General features: G+C 40.3%; 1 protein-coding gene across 1 annotated transcript in view; it reads left to right on the top strand.

Moving 5' to 3' along the window:
* Nucleotides 1–474: 474 nt before the first annotated feature.
* Nucleotides 475–20373, top strand: part of LOC309409386 (neural-cadherin-like) — a gene marked incomplete at its 3' end in the record, with an annotated part of 65340 nt that continues 45441 nt past the window's right edge. The window contains exons 1-3 of the mRNA XM_082005529.1: nucleotides 475–1531; nucleotides 17327–17524; nucleotides 18403–18628. Of these exons, the coding sequence (XP_081861655.1) occupies nucleotides 508–1531; nucleotides 17327–17524; nucleotides 18403–18628 (1448 nt within the window). The 5' untranslated portion in view covers nucleotides 475–507. The remainder of the gene's footprint in view (nucleotides 1532–17326; nucleotides 17525–18402; nucleotides 18629–20373) is intronic.

Below are 20373 nucleotides of genomic sequence, written 5' to 3'. Positions count from 1 at the left end.
GTTGCTCAAGTACACGCTGAGCACAAAACTGGGTTTTTATAATACGTAGCTATGTAGAAGTCAACAAGAAAAATATTTTCAGCAGACACCCGAGTGCTGGGAGCGCTTGCTGGACACGCGGGACAGACTGCAGGACAGCCCCTGGGCGCTGATGCCCCGGGTAAGTGGGCGAAGAACTGCGCTCCTGGGGAAGGCGGGGGGCTGGAGGAGGTAAAGCAGGCGGCCAGGTTGTCACATGGGAGGGATAATTTGGGCGAACGGGTACTTACCCCGCTCGGGACAGCCGCGATCAGACGCGCGGGAAGGTTCGTGCCGGCGGAGCTCGGGAGGCGCGCACCGCTGCCTGCAGGAGACGCCAGGCTCGCGGCGGGACCGCCCTGACCCAGCGCAGCGCCCGGCCCCGGCCCTGCCCCGCGGCCCCGGCCCCTCCCCGCCCACCCACTCGCCGCGCCCCGGCGGGGCAGCGCTGCGCCGCCCGCCCGGCAGCCGCCGCCGGTCGCAGCCGTCATGGGCCCCCGCGGAGCCCGGCGCGTCGCCGGCTGCCTGCTGCTCTGCTGGGCTCTGGCCGCCGCCCGCGCCGCCCCGCGGAGGAGGCCCTCGTTCGACGGCCACGTCGCGGAGAACCGTCCGGCGGGGACGCGAGTGCGCGGGCTGAGCATCCCCCTGACGCGGCTGGGGCCCGAGCCCTGGTGCGCCAAGGTGCAGGGGCGCCGCTGGCACCTGCAGCTGCTGGGCGAGGGCCACTCGCACTTCCGGGTGTCGCTGCACGCCCGCACCGCCCGCGTCTGGCTGCGCACCAGCCGCCCGCTGGACCGCGAGGCGCGGGCGCTCTACTCGTTCCGCCTGGGCTTGTGCTGCAAGCACTGCCTGCCCCGCGGCGCCACGGCCGCCGAGCTGGCCGCACTCACCGTCCGCGTGCTGGACGACAACGACAACGCGCCGCGCTTCGTGGGGGCGCCGCGCCCCGGCGTCACGCAGCTCCGCGTGGAGGAGACGCTGGCGCTCAAGTCCCAGGTGTGGCAGGCGCACGCCGAGGACGCGGACGCGGGCGCCAACGCGGAGCTGCGCTACTTCGCCCTCCCGCGCAGCGCGCACTTCTTCGTGGTGCCGCGCAGCGGGCGCGTGGTGCTGGTGCGCTCCCTGCTCCACCTGCGCGCGCCCATCCCGCTGCGCCTCTACGCGCGGGACCGCGGGCGGCCGGCGCTGCTCAGCGACGCGCTGGAGCTGGAGGTGCTGCCGCAGGCCAAGCGGCTGCCGCCGCCCCGCGCCGCCGCCCGCCGCCGCCGGGCCGCGCCGCCGCCCGCCGCGCCTCTGGCGCTCTCCCTGCCCGAGGACACCCGCCCGGGCAGCCGCCTGGCCACGTTGGCTCCGGCGCGCTTCGCCTCCGCCTGGTTCGAGCTCGTGTCACCGCCCGTCGAGGAGTCGCCGGTGCGCGTGGAGCGGGAGAGCGGCGAGGTGGCGCTGGCCGCCGCCCTGGACCGGGAGGCGGCGGCCGCCTGGGACTTCGTCGTCCGCGTCCAGGAGCGCCGAGGTAGGTGCGGGCGTGAGGACGCGGAGGGCTGCCGCGGACACGGGCTGCCCGCACGCGCGCCGCTGCTGCGCTCGGCCCCGCGGTTGCAGCCGCAAAAGAAGTTGCGGTACAGAGTAGCGGCCTCGTCCCACCAGTAGGTTGGAGGATGGCTTGTCTTTTAAGGAGTAAAAAGTCCCCAAATGACAGCAAGCGCGTAACGGCGGTTTACCACCACGTGTCACGTGCTGTTACATTGCGGAATGTAGTCTTGATCTTTTCAATCTGTACATTATTAATACAAAACACTGTAGGTGACAAGGAGTTTAGTGAATGTGGACTGAACAGCTATGCGAAATGCTGGGAGCGGCGAGGCGGTTATCAGAATTCAACTGTTTCACTTGGTAAAGGTCTTAGTCATTAATGAGCAGCGTGGAATGCGTGTAGTGTAACCAAAGCGTTACTGCGTTGAGACAAAGCACGTTAGATATACCGTGCTTCTTAAGCACACGTGTTTTCAATTAAACTGCTTCCCATAGCTCTGCTCCTGTAAATGCTTAGCTTGAAGCGTGCAGCAGAAGTCATTGAGTTTTGAGTCGTTATTAAAGTTAAGCATGTTTGACCCACAAGCATGATGGGAGATTTTGCAAGATTGGTGCCTTTGTGATTGTGTGGCTGCTCTTTTTTTAAAAATCTGAGGAGTCCAATGTGCACTGTTAAAATGGCACGCATATGGTATAAATTGTTGTCATTCACAGGGTCTTGCTCAAGTTGAATAGAACAGCTCATTTCATTTATCTCTGATTACATCTATTACTTTTCAAAAAATTCTTTTTTAAATTTTGAATTGCCATCTTCGTTAATATTTTTTCACGTATGAACTACAGCTTCATTTAGGTATACTTTTAGCTCACCGGATGGTGGGTATCTGTGTAGGTTCGCCATGTCTCTTGCTATTTTCGTGTTACTTGTGATTGTAACAAAGTTCTGAAGGTTGGCTAGAATGTGAGTATGCTGGAGAAAATTGTATCAGCAGAAATGAGTTGTTTGGCTGGGGATGCCTGCAGGGTTCCAATTAGCGCTGACAGTTTCAGTGATGTGGATACTTCCCCCTGTGAAGCTGGCTAGATCACCAACTCGTTTCACTTGAGTCCTGAAGAAAAACCCTCTGACCTTTCTCTCGTTCTCACTTGTTTTTTGTCATGCCTGTGATGTTGGTCGCTTGTACGGGCTCTGCGCTGTGTTCCGGCTTGTTCTTTGGCTGCTAACCAGGAGGTTGATAGGACACAGAAAGCGTTTGTGTTTTGGAAATTGGTCCATCTTTGCTACTCAATCTTGAGCAAGGCTACGTGCCAAAGGGGCTGTCATTACTCAGAGGCAGTGACAAAATCTGTCGGGTCAGTCTAAGTATGCTTCTGGGATGTTCACCCACTCTGTCATGTAGCTCAAGCTTCAGCCCTTTGTTGGTGTCACAGCTCCCTCTGTCAGGATCAAGATGATGTTGTTAGAAAAGCGGTAGCTAACCTTGCCCCCGGCTACTGCTAGTCTCACCTTTGTCATGGTTTTTACTCTTACCTAGTCTGAATATAGAAGTCTGAGGTTGCCTGGAACAAAGCTTGTCACTCTGTCATGCCAGAGATTTCTTTTCCAAAGCAATGCTTGCTAATCCATTTAAAAAAACCTAAACCAACTTTAACTTTTTTTTTTTTTCACCATCTTGTGAAAAAGTAAACTAGTAAAACTAGTCTTACTAAATAGTTTGGAGTGTTTTCCACTAGCCTGATATATTACTACTAGTAGTATGAAGTAGTAAGATAATAATCTCTAGGAAATATGTAGAACTAGATTCTGGTATTCAGAGACTGGGTAGATGGCAATTGTGGACAGTACAAATGGCATACTTTAGACGCTAGTGATTTTAAGTGTCTTTCTTTAAAGGAGCCTAAATTAAAAAATACACCTATATTAGTCCTATTTTTTTCATCAGATAAAGGTTAATAATGACCTGACACCTTTAAAACACTTTTAAGTTGCAGAAGGCTTACATTCTCATTTTGTAGACGTTAAAATACATAGGTATTTGAAACAGATGTAGAAAGTTATGTCTCTTTCCTTACTCACAATCCAAACTTCAGTAATGTGAGAAAAGATAATGAAAAGCATGGGATAGGAGAGGAAGAAAGATAGCTGGCAGAACTAGATGTTTTAACCTGAAATAAAGGAGATACAGAAGATTGCAAAATCTCCAGGGGAAAAAACCCGCAGTATTTACAGAAGTGAGCTCTCAGGATGAATTAAGGAGTGGAGACAGTTACACTGAATTTTGTTGTGAATAAAAGTGTAAGTTCAGGTTCTTTCTTCAGTTTTTTTGCTTTGCTTTTAATATTCCTGCTGGCTTATTTGACATTGTACATAACCATAAATATTCCAGCAGCTATGGTTTTCTGGTATCGGAGCTTATGGTTATCAGATTTTGATTTATGTTCAAGTGGTATAAAGTTCTATTAATTCCTTTAATGTATTTTTCATTTTCTACCCCCCTAATTTTTGCTACCTGGTAGTTGAGATTGAAAATTGACCAATAATTATTTCTGGCATTAGTCTCTTCTTCAACCCAGGCAATGATATCAAGGACAAGACAAGATTTTTAGATGCTTTAGTGTATAAAGTCTACCCTCCTTGTCCTTCATCTTTTTAGTGTAGTTTATTACGATTCATTTGTAATGGGCGCTTCATTATCTAAAGTAGTAAAAAACGCTTAAAAGCATTGTGGTCCTAATACATCTCTAGGAAGAAAACTGGATTAATTTTTCTTTCTTGGCTGATGGAGCATTCTCAAAATAGTAGTAAGAAGACTGCTATATGGAAATAAGGCAACATTCAGCAGCGTTTCCTCCTAGTTACATGACAGCTCTTACTTTTCAGTTCATAAATGGGACTGTGTAGGAGATGTCCTGTTTCTGAATGAATTTTTATTCAGAGGAGCACAAGGGTTGTGTAACAGGCTGCAGGTTTGTTCATTTCTCTTCAACTAAAATCGAATTTTAAATACGATTCTGTTTGCTTCCTCTTAGTTCTGTCCTGGATAATCAACTCAGCAGTGTGTCCAGGGCTGATGTTCCATTGAAGTAAATGTTCCAGATGCAGCCAGACCTTTAGCATCTCCATTTCCAGATAATATTCCACATGTTCATAGAAGAAGCGTTTTCTCACTCTGAGTTGCAGCTTGGTGAAGGTATGAGCTAACCTAGCTCACTCCACTTGGGATAGGGAGTAACTACCGATGTAACAGACTCACTCTTCACTATGTGGAGTATTTCTTAGTAGAACGTGTGGTGTGACCATAGGCTTGGCGCTGGTATACATTTTCCTGCATGGGGATAGCTTTCAGGGGCATTTGCAGTATGAACAACTCTTCGGCATGCATGGTTGGGTTTTTTGGTAAAGCTGCAGTTGAGCTCTAAGATTTATTGTAGTGTTGTGGATGAATCACTATTATCACTATTGTCATTACCAGTGCAGCTACATGCCTTTTTTACTTTTTGACTGGACATATTTTGTTTATAAATTTCATTTTTATTATTTTTTTAAATGTAGTTGGCAAAAAAAAAGTCCATAACTTGTTTGGTATTCTAACAGCAGTTGTCAGAAGCCTTGCCTGTGGCCTCTGCCCCACGTCTCAGGGGCTGCACTTAAGCCCAGGTCCTTTCCGGAGCTCTCCCTGGGGGTGTGCTGTACCTGGCTGTGCGTCTTGCTGACCCTGACACTGCCTTGCTGACTTGGCTTCCTGCTTGACGTGAGACACACCTGACTGATCACTGCATATTTGTCTGGTGGTCACTGGACTGTTGGATGAACCAGGTTTACATGATGGGACCTGCTCTGCTCTTCTTGCTCAGTGTCAGTGAGGTCCCTGCCTGCCTTGCTGTCCCGCTTGACTCCCGTTTGACCTTACCCTGCAGAGCAGCATGTCCTTGCTGCTCCTTGGCAGTTAAATTATGCAACTTCAGCAACAGCGTGTGTGCATTTGTATAAAATATTCTCTGTACCCTGACTACCTTGAGAGCTTAAATTGCTCTGCGTGGATGCTGGACAGAGAATTTAATCTTAAGAGAGCTGAAACCACTCATTTGAAATTGAAATATGTCTGAACAATATATATGTTTTTCATAATTTTACAATATGTTGTCCAAAAGAAAACCAAACAGACAAACGCCACAACCTCAAATTAAAGAGAAATGCCAGGAAAAACTCCTACATTAGTTCAAGCAACAAGATGCTAAACAGAATTCCAAAATTTCAGGGCTTAACTTCATGAGCATGTTTTTTTGGCACATGGTTCTCGATGAGCAAATTCCTTTAGTGACCCCACTGATCACCCAGCTCTGAGCTATATTCTTCAGTTAACCTTGCGTGGAAGGAGTGATGGTTATGTTCACGTTTTCTGTAGCATTTCAGATTTCATCCCATTTAATTTATTGGGACACAATTTATTTTGTCTTCACAAAAGCATAATACTATTTTAAGTTTGTAACCAGTGAACAGTAGGTAAAATTTCTTAGACTGCCATACACGTTAATACTTTAACATAGAGCTAGCATTTAATTTGAGAAGAAGCCATTATTATTCCATTAATGCTTGGGGGAAGTACATGAAAGATCCCATCTCTCTAATCCTCTGTTGTCTCAAGCTCCTTTGACCTTACTTCATCCATGGGCATTAGCTTTGTAATCCCCTGTTGTTAATTTTTTCTTATCAGAGGATTTACGAAGGGTGATGTTTGACATGCCTTCCAAATACCTAACAACATTCACTTACACTTTAAGTATATTTGTCCTGTTTAAATTCAACATATAGAGTGCAGATACCAATTTTAGTGATACGTGTATTTTAAACCTTGAAGGTTTTCATGCTTGGAAGCCAAGGATCTTCTGTTTTAATTTTATCTGAGGCCTTAGTTCCTTACTAGCTGTATTGATTCTGTGTGGATAATCCCTAAGAATCAAGTAGCTTCTAGATGATGTTTGGTCTTTTACACCTCTTATTACTTCTTTTATGAATTACAACTATGTTCATGGTTACACAGCAAGATGGGCTTAAGTTGAAATTGTCATGTTGTCCAGCAGATGTGTTTTGTTAAACTGCAATGGGTTTCAGGCTATTAAGTCAAAAGAAAACATACATTCTGTGTGCATTCGGGACAACTATGAGTGTTTACAGGTTTGGAATGTTTATTTGTGGTAGAAAGGAATGTCTGGGGAAGCTTCAGAGCACCATGTTGATGTTTATTCAGTCTGAATGTTTTGATACTATATGCTTTCTACTCCAAGCAGTCATATTAAAAGTATCTTTGTGAGACTATTGGGACTTGAACACCAAAGCTGTTTAGATCTTCTGGCTGTTTGTCATCTCAGACATTCAGTTTCTGCAAAAGAAATGTTTTTTTTGTTTTGTTTTGTTTTTTTAAGATCTAACGAAATTTCATCACAAATCTGTTAATCTGACAGAAGTAGTAAATTATAGAACATATGGATAGGATCTTCTGCAGAGCTGGTTTATAACATTTCTAATTGCACATTGATTCTCTGGCTGACATGGCCATTATGTTACACTTTATTAGATTATGAAATAGTTTTATTTCAGTTTTTCCTAGCCTCTTTTTTTTTTTTTTCAGTTAGTCTCAGAAGTGTCCAAATTTGTAGATAGAATATCTTTAAACCTTCTTGGTATGTTTGAGTTTAGGTTTTAGAATGAAAGAGAGACTGAGACTTAGCCCACAGTAAATTTTCCTTTGACTTCAAGGTGTTTTGGTGGAAGTAGGGGACAAATTCTGTATTTTGAAGACAGTTTCCTTTTGATTCAATTAATAATATATAGTATTTACTAATACACAGTGTTTCAGGCATAAACTCTGCTTTTGTTTTTCCTTTTTCTGATAAAAGAGGCCGTAATATCTTAAATAGGATATTTGATTGCCTTAGATGATTAATCTTATGCATATAAAAAATGTTTACTACTTTAAATGGGAATTGCATATAAAAGTGTTAAGGAAGTGCCAGATTTGGGATAAGGGCAATTGGGGGCTTTAGAGCAGAAGAGGGTTGAAATAGATAAGGAAGACTTTGTCTATATGACAGCTTACCCCTCAGCACAGCTTGAGATTCGTCAGTCTTTTTTCCCCTGCTGCAAAAAAATGTTTGTGAAGTCTCACAGCCTAGTCCGTTTCCCCCTGTAATAACAGTGCACTTAGCAGATACCAGTTTATTGCTTTTTCCTAGCCCTAATGAGTCCTCTGTGGTATGAGTAGGCTTCAGTTTACTGATGATGCATGTAAGTGTTGATACATGATGTGCCATGGTGAGGTTTCTCTTTCTCCTTTTCTTTTTCTGGAAAATTAAGAATGATTTCCTGTCTTTCATGTGTCTAAGTTTGCAGTCCAGGTAATGTTAGTTCAAAAGACTTTCTGAGCATAATGATACAAAGTAGTACAGCAGGCTGTGTTGGTGAGGCTACTGATTGTGGTGGTTTTTTTGGTGGGGTTTTTTTTGTTGTTGTTGTTCTTGTATGTGATGGGCTGCAGAGAAAAAAAACAGATTTTCCCCAAGAAATTCTGAGGAAAATTTCAAGAGAACTTTCCATCTTACAGTGGTACGGTAGCTGCCATCTCTTTAGCTAGGTTCACTCCTCATGATAATGCTTTTTGGCAATCAATAATCATTTATTAAGACACATGGTTTGTTATTTAATGATGTCTGTTGTGATTATTAATTTGTAGTAATTTATTTCGTGTCTGGGCATGCTTGGTTTTTCTGTCTGCCACTCTCAGCAGGTGGATACTACACTGGGAAGTGCCTGATAACATGGTTATCACTTTACTCTCCTTTAATTGGTAATTTATATTAAGATCCACTCTGCCACGATCATTTAGCTCCTCTGATGCTTTATTTACTTTTGTACTTTTGTTTTCTGGTTTGCTTTAACCTCTATTTTAAAAGCCAGATGAGAGTAAGGAACAGAGACATGACAGACTGTCATCATTCTATCTGCAAAAAAGATGAAGTATATTAGGAGAGAATGTGGGCTGTCCACAGCTTAAGCCCATCAAAGTTATTTCTTTAGCAGGTTTATGTTTTATGAATGGGCAAACTACTGTACTTAAAAGTAGCCCATCATATACTTCATGAATTTTCAGAAATGACAGTAGAGAAATGTTCGTGCATGATTGTCGTATTTCTTGAAGGGTGTACAGTAGGACTGGGTACAATAATCAGTAGCTTTTCTCTCATGGTATGAAAATGGGAACAGATTTCTCCTGATTGCAGTTAGAGGCTTAGGACATTAAGATTTTTTTCTGGAAATTTACCTTCCCAAACTTTAAGTCACTAGACATTTTACATTAAGATATTATAAGAGTGAGGTGTTAAGAGTTCAGTATGATCTTTGCAAAGCCTCCTCAAAACAACAATGTTCTCTCCAGCAAAACCCGAAATATTTTACTTGCAGTAACCCAAACAAATGACAAAACCCTGAGTTTTCAAAAACCATTTGCCACTTTAAGGTAAAAGTGTTGGAAGTTGGAGCAACTTAAAAAACAAAAAGAAAAATACTAACTTGAATGCTTAATTTGCTGGTAGATGTAGACCAGAATGTAATAGCTATATTGACCTAAAGGCTTGCAAGACTTTTAACACTCTCAGAATCTCCTTTTTAAAAATAAATTGAAATGACCTAAAAATGCCAGGAGCAACCTAGCCTCTCACCCATTATTGTTTAATCAAAATAATATAATACCTCTTCCCCCAGTACATTCAAGCAATGTATAATATTTGTCCACAATTGTAGAGACATGTTCAGTCAAGTACATGTTCTATATTGTCAGATTTTTAAAATCATGTCTGGCATTATCAGTTTTATCAATTACACTGGAGCAGAGAAGCCTACATTTTTAATGAATACAAGGATTTTATTTTCAAGTCTCATCTTACAGAAGTATCCATTTGATTTTTGAGTGAAAAGACAGTCATATAAGTCTAATGAAATCAGAAGTCTGAGAATACATTGGATTTCACAGATTGACAGCATCTTTTATAACTTGACATGGAGAAAAGAGTTGGGTTTAGAGGCAACTCCAACCTACAGTATTTGAAATTGCAATCAAGCTATTTCATCATGTATGATTTTCAAGGCTTGTTTAACCAGGTAACATGCAAAAGTTGTTGTTAACTGAATGATTAAGTATTAAAGCCCTCTCCTCCTTCCTGCCACCCTTGGTCTAACAATGTAGGTAGGTCGGGGAATATTTTTTTCAGTTGCTGTATGAAGTTACAGTATTTATTAGTTTGCAATATCTGTGTACAATCCAATGAGTCTTTATAACCTGACTTCGATGCCAGGCTGGATGAGTTAGTTCATGTTACTTTACATTGAAACCCTTTCCTAGAAAACTAATGGTGAACATCACAAAAGAGTTTTTTTCGGATAAACCTGGATTTGGTAGAGCCATAAAGAACTAGTGAAGAACCTAAAGAAGAAAGGCACTGTTATCTGATAAAGATATTTTGTTGCTTCTTGTAATTTTCAGTACGTTCTTCAATTTTGACAAGACTCTAACTTCGGCTCACGTAGAAGTTCATGATTTTGAGAGGACTTTCTGTTCCTTCTAAATACTAAGTCCCTCTATATGTCTTAAATTTGATGTGAAAAATTACTAATTATTTTACAAGATTGTGACACACCTTTTTATTTATTAGAAAATTTCCTAAGCTTTTTGGACAAAGTGTGTAACCCAGTTTTCATAGTATATGAGTATTATGAGTATTAAGGTTTTTTTCCTCCTGTTGTGGTTTGTGTTGTTTGGGTTGGTTTTTTTTTTTTTTTTAAATAAGAACAATTTATTTTATTATACAAATGTGGTTTGGATCTCACCAAAGGATCAAATATCTAACTTTGAATAGTTAATTTAAGATGTTATGTTTTCTCCTATATATTTAACTCTGCCTTTATTAAAGCATCTCAATCTTAACAGCTGTGCATAATGAGGCCCTGTCTGCCTTTTGATCACGGAGATTTGGAAAAAGGAATCTAGCGAGGAGGCTGACAGCAGACACTGTCCTTGATCTGCACTGCTGTTTTCCAAAAGGCATTTGAGTAACAGATTTTAATGCTTTTTCTTGGAGAATTGACTTCCTCTCAAAAATGTTAATTTTGTCTTAAACTAGGAAGATTTTAGATATTGCACAAATCCTATCTGTATTATGGCTTGGACCTTGTGAACTTTAAGGAATATTATTGGATGCATAGTAATTCTGATTTTATCAAATCCATTTCCTCAGATAGCTGAGGTGGCCTATGTTTTTTACATCTGTTGAAAGGTTAAACAGGTGTAGCACTAAGATTAGTCTGACATAAAATGATGAAAATCCTAACACCTAGGGACATTGTGTAGATAAATTGTGACATTCTTTAAAATGCTTCTGCTATAGAAACCAACAGTTGAATTATGTTGATGTAATTCTTACTCAGAGTATGTTGGTAGAGAACTGATTTCATTAGCTGTATGGATCTAGAAATTTGCCTACAGGCAGACCTAAAGAAAGATACTTTAGAGACTCTTTCTCTAATTTAAAAAAAAATTTTTTTAGTTGCTTATTGCTGCTTTTACAGAGCATTTTTGCTATGGTTAAACTTCCCAGCAAGTCAGTTAATATTTTGCTAATGCTTTTTCCTGCCCTGCCCCCCCCACCCCCAAAGGATGAAAATTCTGAGCCATGGCATATCATGTATTTCCTCTGAGCAGAAACTTGGGCCAGCTAGTGTATTATGTTACCTAACGTAGTTTGAATTCAGAGTAAGGCAGTATAATAAATCCTTCTGTTTATCAGTTTTCAACCACAGATAGGCATGAAAAATAAGCAATTATAGATAGATACCTGTGATGAGGTTTCAGCAGTGGATTATGAAGATTGATTTTGGTGATAAGGAATGAATTTCAGTGCTGCAGCTTTTGTCAGTAATATTAAGTTAAAAGGAAGTAATTCCAGCTGGAGGGAATATCAGAGAAAAAGCAGACTTCAGGATGAGCTGCCCTAAGAAGGATTTTTGATGATACACGAATTGACTCTAATAGGGAATTAAGCAGCTAAAGTAGGAAAAATCTCCAGACTAGATTTTATAATTTTGGTTTTAATTTTTTATATGTATTGAAAAGAGAGCTGTAGAGAGGGCTTAGTCTTGATATTGCAGAGGGCAAGTAAGTGGTGTTTGCAAGTATGTGGGAAAAACAATCTGCTCACAGAATCTCTTTTAATTAGTTTCTGTTCGTGAAGAAAAATAATAAAAAATAGGAAAAATACTTTCTGATCAAATAAAAAGATGATTTTACCCTCTTGGAGTATTATTTTCTATATGACTTTTAAAAATACTGCTTTTAAATGTAAGATGTTCCAGTGTTATGTTACTATTGTGTTTTTGTGCAGCAAAAGCCATCTTGAGTTTTACCTCTTTTTGCTCAGTGTCTGTGAGAAAGCGATTTAAATTTTTCTGTTGTCTGAAGCTAGGGAGAAAAATCTGTCAAATGCAAAATCTGCATGTGTGACAACAATGTAATTAGCAGAACTGTTTTTTTACTAGGATTTTTTTGAATGGATGACACCCTGGCTTGCAAGTCAAGTATCTAGTGTTTAATATTGAGGAAATTCTAATTGGTAGTGTGTTACAAAACAGTTTGACAATTGTTTTAGGTATAATTAAGCCTGCGTCAGATTCCTAATCTGAGTAGTGGGCTGACTTACACTGCTGAATATAGTTGCAGGTATCTCCACCTGTTGTCAGGGCCTGGTATTTGGAATAGATCATTTAAGTAGAACCTGGCTGTGTGTTTGTAGGACTTAACCCAAATCCACAGAGGATTACCAGTTTTAAGCTGGTTTTGCTAAGATTTTGAGTGGAATTGTAGCATGTTATTTCACCCGTAATGTAGCTATATTACTGCACATGTACTACTTATATACTACTAATAAACTACTATTAGTCATAATAGATGAATGCAGATACATAATAATGTACTACTACTATTAATATACTGATGTACATGTATAATTAATATATCTGCAAGATACATATGTGGGGGTGTTTTGATGGAAGGAGGCATTGAGATACGTTAACTATCAAGAGATGTATGTTTCTAAAATTTCCTTCCTTCTACTGTCTTGAAGCACAAATCATTTTCATAAATAGGAGAGAAAATGAGTTTTATATACCTTACTAAAAATTAGTTAAAGATCCGGTTTAAGCTCCATTCTGTAGGAAAACAACTGTTTTGTAGGAAAGCGGCTATGTCAGTTACGAAATATGAGAGACTTCATTGCTGTAATGCGTATGTAATGATAATTACAACAAATGAAAAACTTCTAAATATTTGCTGCACTCATTAGAATGTCAAAGTTATGCTTTAAAAATCACGTTCATAAACATATACTTTGAAATTCTTAATGTGTTGTCCTGTTAGATATACATATATTACATGTTATTGTCCATGTCAGTCCCTTCATCACACTCGCTGTCCTCTGGCAAGTCCTTGTCCAGTTGTGCTTCATTGGACGCCCTGATGTTGTTTCTACAAGTTGTCAGGTGACATTTGTAGGTCTCTGTGCAGAGACGTACAGTCCTACTGGGTGTTTCTGTGGTAGTTTTTGCTTTGCTATACGGTAGGCAGTCAAGGAAAAACTCTACAGTCATTTTCCTCCAGACTGCCTTTATCTGAATGCAAAATCATGATGATTTATTTAGTATTTTTGCTTGTGAATCAGATTGCCTATGGTTGATGGAAGAAGATAAGATACTAGTAAGATCTGTAAGGTCATATGCAGTGTTTACATATAATGGTCAAGAAAGACACTTATGCCTGTGTCTTTGATTATGTGTATTATAGTTCCTGCTGACTACCCTAAGAAAATTCTTAAGAGTGTTCAGATTTCAGAGGTAACCGACATATTGCTGAAAGCTTTGATCTTGCCAGGGTGTCAAATGACTTTAAGGTCTCTAACAATTAAAACACAAGTACCTGAAGAAACATGTCCAAGTCATTTTAGTTTTTTATTAATAAAGTTTGCCAGGGCATGTGAGGATTAATCTCAGTCCTGGTGCAGTTTTCCACAGTTCCCTTAAGGAGGTATTTCTCAGTTATAGTTATGAACTAAGTACCAGCATATTAATGTTCCACGAACTGACAATCAGTAAGTGGCAAGAGTGGAATTTGTATCCAGGTTTATCACTTCTTGTTCAATAAAAATCAGTTATTCTTCACTTATGACTTATTTTTGGATAGAGGAATACATGCATGTTAAGAACTCTAGCAGGACGTGAAACGGAATGAGTGCACAGGTTGATTAGGATATTGATTTCCAGGCTTGAGAGAGGAAAAATTCAGTAACCTTTCTACTCCTGGCAGGGTTACCAATGTGACACTCAAATCCTTAATAGATCTTGCTATTATAGAGGCAGATTTTCAGAGGTTCTTAACTCAGCTTCTAATTTAATGCTTGCTATTTTAAGTCTGCAGTACGCCCAGGCAAACTAAGCTCATAGCGGGTATTTACAAACTTGTGACAGCTTCCACAAGACCTGTTCTTTTGTGAAGAGACGAGCGATTTTGACGCTAACTTCTCCCTTTTGCACTTACTCTTTTTGGACAACCTTTTAATTAAAATCTTTGGAGCGTTCAAGGGGGCACTGATCTCATTTGTCACTTCTCATTTAGAACTCCCCCTGTTGTGGGTTGCTGTGGTGTGTTTCAAGCTCAGACTCAGGTTAGCATCTGACAAGTTTCCTCCTCTGCAGTTTCTTCATGTGTCTTGGCCTGGCTGCCCTGGGACTTTTGGAACGCACATTCTGACATGAAACACATCTCTTTGAAACACATCTGTTTCTATTTGGTATGGTAGTGGGAAATAATATCCATGTTGCTACTCTTTACATCATGATTTTTGGACTTCTTTTGGATGGTCCTTCTGGCTGCTTTTGTGCTGTGCCGTTTAGCAGCACCTGCAAGCAGAGGAGAAAGCAGGCAGCTGCTTTTGCAGAGTCTGTCTAAATATTGAAGAGGATTCCATCTGCGTGACTGCGAGGACAGTGCAGTAGCAGAGTGGGCTACAGTAGTCTCACCTCTGTCAGTCTTTTTTTGTAATGAAGCAATTTGAGTTTATCTTCGGAAACTTTGGCTTCACATGCAATGTTATATAGACCATTTGGCTAGAGAAGCTGAATTGAGCAGCCTTACAGAAGGCCTCCTAACACTTCTGACTGCAGAAGCGTAATACGTAATGCACACAATTCATCTCAGAGTCATGAAAACTTTGTAAGACTTGGATGTACAGGGTAACTGAGAATTTTTCCACGAAAATGTAAAAATGTGTGTTGTATATGTTCATGTTCTATGATGGTGCAAGGTATGATTACTTCTGTGTTTTACTGTTTGACAAGTTAGAAGTTTGGTTTTGCTGGTTTTTTGTATGTGCTATCTTAAGCTAATATTATATTCTCTGGAACATTTGATTCTGCGTACAGGATATAATTACAAAGAAATTCATTTGGATTTAACAAGTTACTGTCAATATACTTTCTGTTGCTCTTTAGAGAAAGAAAAAAAGTGATGTATTTGCAGTTACAATTCTACAATTCAGATGAATTAATACAGTTTTACAAGTTTAACTAAGAAGAAATGCTGTTATCTTGGGTGAATGCTGATTTTTCTGTTAAGATACTTTTCTGAATAAGAACAGAAAGAACTCAAAGGTTATGATGGATTAAGTCTCAGGAATTTAAACTAAGGAACTTAGATTTGACTTCGTTAATCACAGCACCAAGGAGTTTTCTTTATGACAATCCACTTCCTGGTTGTTTATAGATTGCAGATTATGATATGGTGTACTAAATATGCCACTTGCCATCAGACAGAGGTTCATAATTATGAAAAGCTGAAGCTTGCAAGAGACTTGTGTGAAAGTTATGTTAGTACTGCTGTGGGAGTGAAGGGATAACATCAGCAAATGCACACATCAGACAAAAGTAACGTCTTTTAGTTGGAACAGGGATGTTTTTTGGAGAGGGATGTAATGCTGCAGTTGAGGAAGTGGAGAAGGGGAGAGAGTAGAGCTGTACAGCCGAAGTCCTGCACCTTCCTGGGAGAATATTCCTCCATAGCAAGATAACGCTGTTTACAAGATTAGACGTTTTGGCAACACTTTATATTTAGAGTCTTAAATACTAAGTTCTTTGATTATTAATTAGATTTAAATTAAAACTGATAACTTTGGGTGTTCCTCTTTGTATGTTGTTTTGGTTCCCGTAAAGCTATTTTGAAAATAAATGTGTGTGTGTGTATAGGTATGTTCTCATGTATGTGTAAATAATAAATACACACTGAAATCAAGTATTAACACCTATTAGCTTTAAAAATCCCAACTTTACATCCATTATTAAACTTGTGGATAAATAGTGTCATAAATGTGGGCGGCTCTTTTTACCTGGACCATATTCCCTTTCACTTCCCCAGGCTTGTTAGCTGGGGCATAGTGCCATGTCAGTGCAGTTGCACTGCTTTCGGAGTCTGACAGGGTGTGCAGGCACCACTTCTCCGGAGCCTGAGGCATTAAATGTGGGCTGCAGGAACACTCAAGTTGGCTTCTGTAGCAAAACTTTTTGCAAGCTCAGTGCCTGTCCACTTGAAGCCAAGCTGGCCCAAAGGTCCAAGCTGTATTTATACTGTGCTCCCTGGTGTTAATGATAAATGTTACCAGTTACTAAAAAATACACACTTCGTCACAGTCTTGTGTCACCCCAGCTAAGTTGCCTCAAAATCTGAGCTAGCTGTGTGTAATGGAAGTAAGCATTTTTTTACTTGAAAGCATATATAAATTTATTATGAAGAAAAAGACTTTCTGTCTTCTGTATCACTTTGCTTTCTTTGGAATGTGAAAATTCTAATCCTATCCTTTGGTCTTGTATTCAGAAACAACATTCACCCAGGATATTCTCCCACTCTTGCCTTCTTTAACAGGAATGCTTAACTCCATTCCTGGAGATTTCAGAGCAGCTTCTTCAGTCTGTCGTACTTCCTTTCTGCCAGCCTTCCAGCAATACCTGCCTGATATGTATTACTTGTTTAGGAGCTCTGCTGTCTTCACTGATTGATTTAATAATGGCAGAGGTATAACAAATACTTTTCCCTCGGTTTTTAAGGATCTTCTGTTGTCAATTTTTGGAGAATTGAATAGTTCCATTCCATGGTGGTTTGTTTTTGGGGTTTTGTTTGGTTGTTTTTTAATGGCATTTAATCTTTAATAAAGTGAAAAACATATTAGGATTTCAGTGAACTTTCTAATCAATCACTAGTTAAGGTAGATTAGTTAGAATTTTTTGGCAACCAGTACTTAATTTTCAAAATTCAGAGTTGCTGTAATGATTGCATAAACAAAATATTTCTTGATACTTCTTTTTTTCTTCAGGAAGAAAATATTTCTGAAAATGTGTTTAAATTTTGGAAATCTAAGAATGTGTAATCTTTCCTAAAAAGACATATTAGTAGAATGTAACACGGGTGGCCCCAATCTTGCAGTTCAGCAGTGCTTGTGCTGGCTATTTCTTTCCCTCAGTTGTGTCTGGATATTGATTGCAGAAGAGCCTTAAAACCCACATTTTTCTGGATTACATGCCAGCAATATTGCAGACAATACACACTCAGGAATTGATACATGTTTCTGTTATTCTGAGTGCCATTAAGAAGCTGTCTTAAGTATTTCTTCATTTTTCTGTGACCGTTAGGAAAGGACTGGTACTTGGTGCACTTGTCACTTACTGTGACAGACGTGAACGACAACGTCCCTGAATGGGCCATGGAGCCCTTCCCGTTCTTGGCTGTGGTTTCCCCTGAAGCTGCGGGAGGTACTGAAGTATACAAGCTGCTTGCTGTGGATGCAGATGAAGGGATCCATGGAGCTGTAGAATATTTTCTCTTGGAAGGTAAATTTTAACCCTCTCATTCCCTGTGTATTAAGCTTTACTATTGTGACTTTTTTGTCTTCTACCCTCAGTTTCGTTAGTGAAAGATCTTCCCTTCCTCCCGCAAAAGGTTCATAAGCCTTCAGCTCTCTGTGTGAGAACAATCAACTTTTTATTGAGGGTATGGACAGATTTGCCAGATTTGAAGTGTGTTCTCCCTGCAAAGTTGGGTTCCTGCCCAGATCGTCCCCAGGGGATAACGGGGGCTGGAGCAGTCAGTACTCCTCAGGGCTTTGGCAAGGGGGTGGCAATGGCAGCACTAGTCAGTACCTCTCTGCTGGACTGCCTGTTTATGAGATAGGGCAGTATGTGGGGCAGAGTTTGTTGGGTGAGAGGGTTACTGTTCCTCTCGCCTTGCGGGAGCTGGGCTTCTGGTTCATTTCTAACAAATACTTAAGGATGTACATTGTGCCTTAGCTTTGCAAAGCTAGTACAGACTTGCTAATAATTTTCTTTGTAAGGCTCTTAAAAGCAACTTCAGTAATAGTTCAAAACTGTCTAAGCAAAAGAGGAGTGGCAGTACCACTCCAAAGGTGAATTTGTTCCTCTTGGCCAGGACTCTAGCAGGTTGTTGTCTGGTAAGGGATATTTAGAGTCAAACAAAAGCAAAGAATTGGAGGATAAAGAAGAGTGATAATTGTCCAGAGAAGTAAAATGCAACATAGAAGTGTAATCATGAATGTAGTTACCAATTTTTAAGCTGTAAATAAACTTGAATTTTTTTATGCATGCTGATTTTAAGCCAAAACCAACTCAGGAATTGATATTGTATTCTCATCTTAATTTTAATCAAGTAAAAATGTTCTTGCTGAATCTGTTTGTGGATCTGTTCTTTCTAGGTGGTGAAGACCGATTTGAAGTTGAGAAGGACACTGGCTGGATTAAAACGACAGGTTTGCCATTGGTGAGGGACAAGGAATATTTACTGACTGTACTGGCAGCAGATAAACTTGGAAGCAGAGGATCTCCAGCCTCTGTTTCTGTAATTGCTGGATTTCGACCACCACAGTTCACCAACATATCATACTTTGCTTATGTTCCTGAAAGTATGCCACAAGGAAAATCGTAAGTAACAGTTAAAAATAATGCAGTGAGATTGTGTTCCTAGTTTAACTTCTGTTTGATCTCCCCAAAGCCTCAGTATTGTTTGTGAATAATAAATAGATACTGCAATTTAGAGATCTTAATAGAAGTGATCAAGATACAGTTGGATTTTTTTTTTTTGAGTCACCCTTTTATACAGAAAAGTGGTATTGAATAATTACGGTTTCTTGCTTTTTTAAACAATATGCAAAGTATTAGCAGACATTGATTATGTCTTAATTTTCAAACAAAATGCATAATACAAATTAGAACTGTTACATCATGAAAAAAGATATCCTGGTGTGAAAGAATATAATAATTTTATGTGTCAAATTTGGAGAAGTGCCTTCTTCATCAGATGAAAATCAGGAAAAACAAAAGACTGTCTTTTTGCTGTCTTCATCAGTCATGGTGCTAAACTGAGCAAAAATGAAGATGCTACAAAACTTATCACTTTATTTTTCCATCCTTTGTTTAACCATGTGCATCTAAATATCACAGAAAATGTTAGTAATGCAGGTCCACTTGAATACTGGCTTTCGTGTGTCCCAAACTGTTTTGTTCTTATGGAAAACATTTCCAGTTCAATTGAGAGTACTTTTGTCCAGTAAATGTCTTCCTTGTGTGGCCATTCAACTGTAACTCATATTATCTGTGGTGGTGTATTTTACTGTTCAATCTACAACATTCAGTTTTACAGTGTCTCAATAACCAAGGTGTGTTAATATTAAAAAAAATTAGCGACTGTTAATAGTGGATAATGAGTTTTTTCTTTAAAACTGCAATAAACTTAAATGGCGCAGGCATAAAACAAATGTAAGAACTGTGAAACGCTACAATACCTAACAGGTACCTGCTGTCTTGGGTTCAGTGTTGCTTAAGATTAAAAATAAGGAAATTCTTCATAACTATTTTTTGTCACTATTTAAAAATAAGTTTGCACACCTAAGAAGATAGTAGATTAGTCAGTTTGTCAAATTACTTCATAATAACCAAAAGGAATGAAGTATTTAATGCAGTTATTATGTCAGCAGAGGTTTGAGTATCGACAGCGCCCCCAGTGAAAGTGGTTTCCTGTTATGTGTTGACCAGAAATAGTCATGAAAATCTGTGTAGAATCCTAAAGTTCTGGTATTTAAATTGGACCGATTACCCAAGTATGCAGAAAAACAGAGTTGCTGTTATGCACTGGATCGCTAGGTTTGGGCGTTCACAAATGTAGGCTGCGGACCAGAGGAGCGTTACCACATCTTTCTCTTCCTTTGGTCTATCACTAGCGCTAATATACTAGCTGCATGGCCAGGCTGATATGATGAAAGACAAAGCCAAAAAAAGAAAAAAGTTTTCAGTTGGATTGTTAAACGTGCTCACAGTGTGGCCTTGTGATTTTTTAGTGCTGACAGGAGAGGAGAGGTGGCATGAGCATGCAGCCAGGATAGGGAGCTAAAAGGAGGGCAAATTAATTCCTTTTGGCAGAAACATAGTCTTGGCACTGGCTGAAACTGAGTGTGAGACCACATCATAGGAAAATACAAAAAAAGACTAAAGTGAGATAATGACCTACAGCAACCTTTCCCATTATTTCAGTGTTGCACCTGAGGGAAGTGAGAAGACAGCAGCATGGAATGTGTAGATGTGGCACTTCGGGATATGGTTTAGCGGTGGTCTTGGCAGTGTTAGGTTTACAGTTGGACTTGATGATCTTAAAGGCCTTTACCAACCTAAAA

The sequence above is a fragment of the Phaethon aethereus genome (assembly GCF_964289735.1).
Source record: "Phaethon aethereus genome assembly, chromosome: 13".
Taxonomy (NCBI): Eukaryota; Metazoa; Chordata; class Aves; order Phaethontiformes; family Phaethontidae; genus Phaethon; species Phaethon aethereus.
This window is presented reverse-complemented; position numbering and strand designations above follow the sequence as displayed.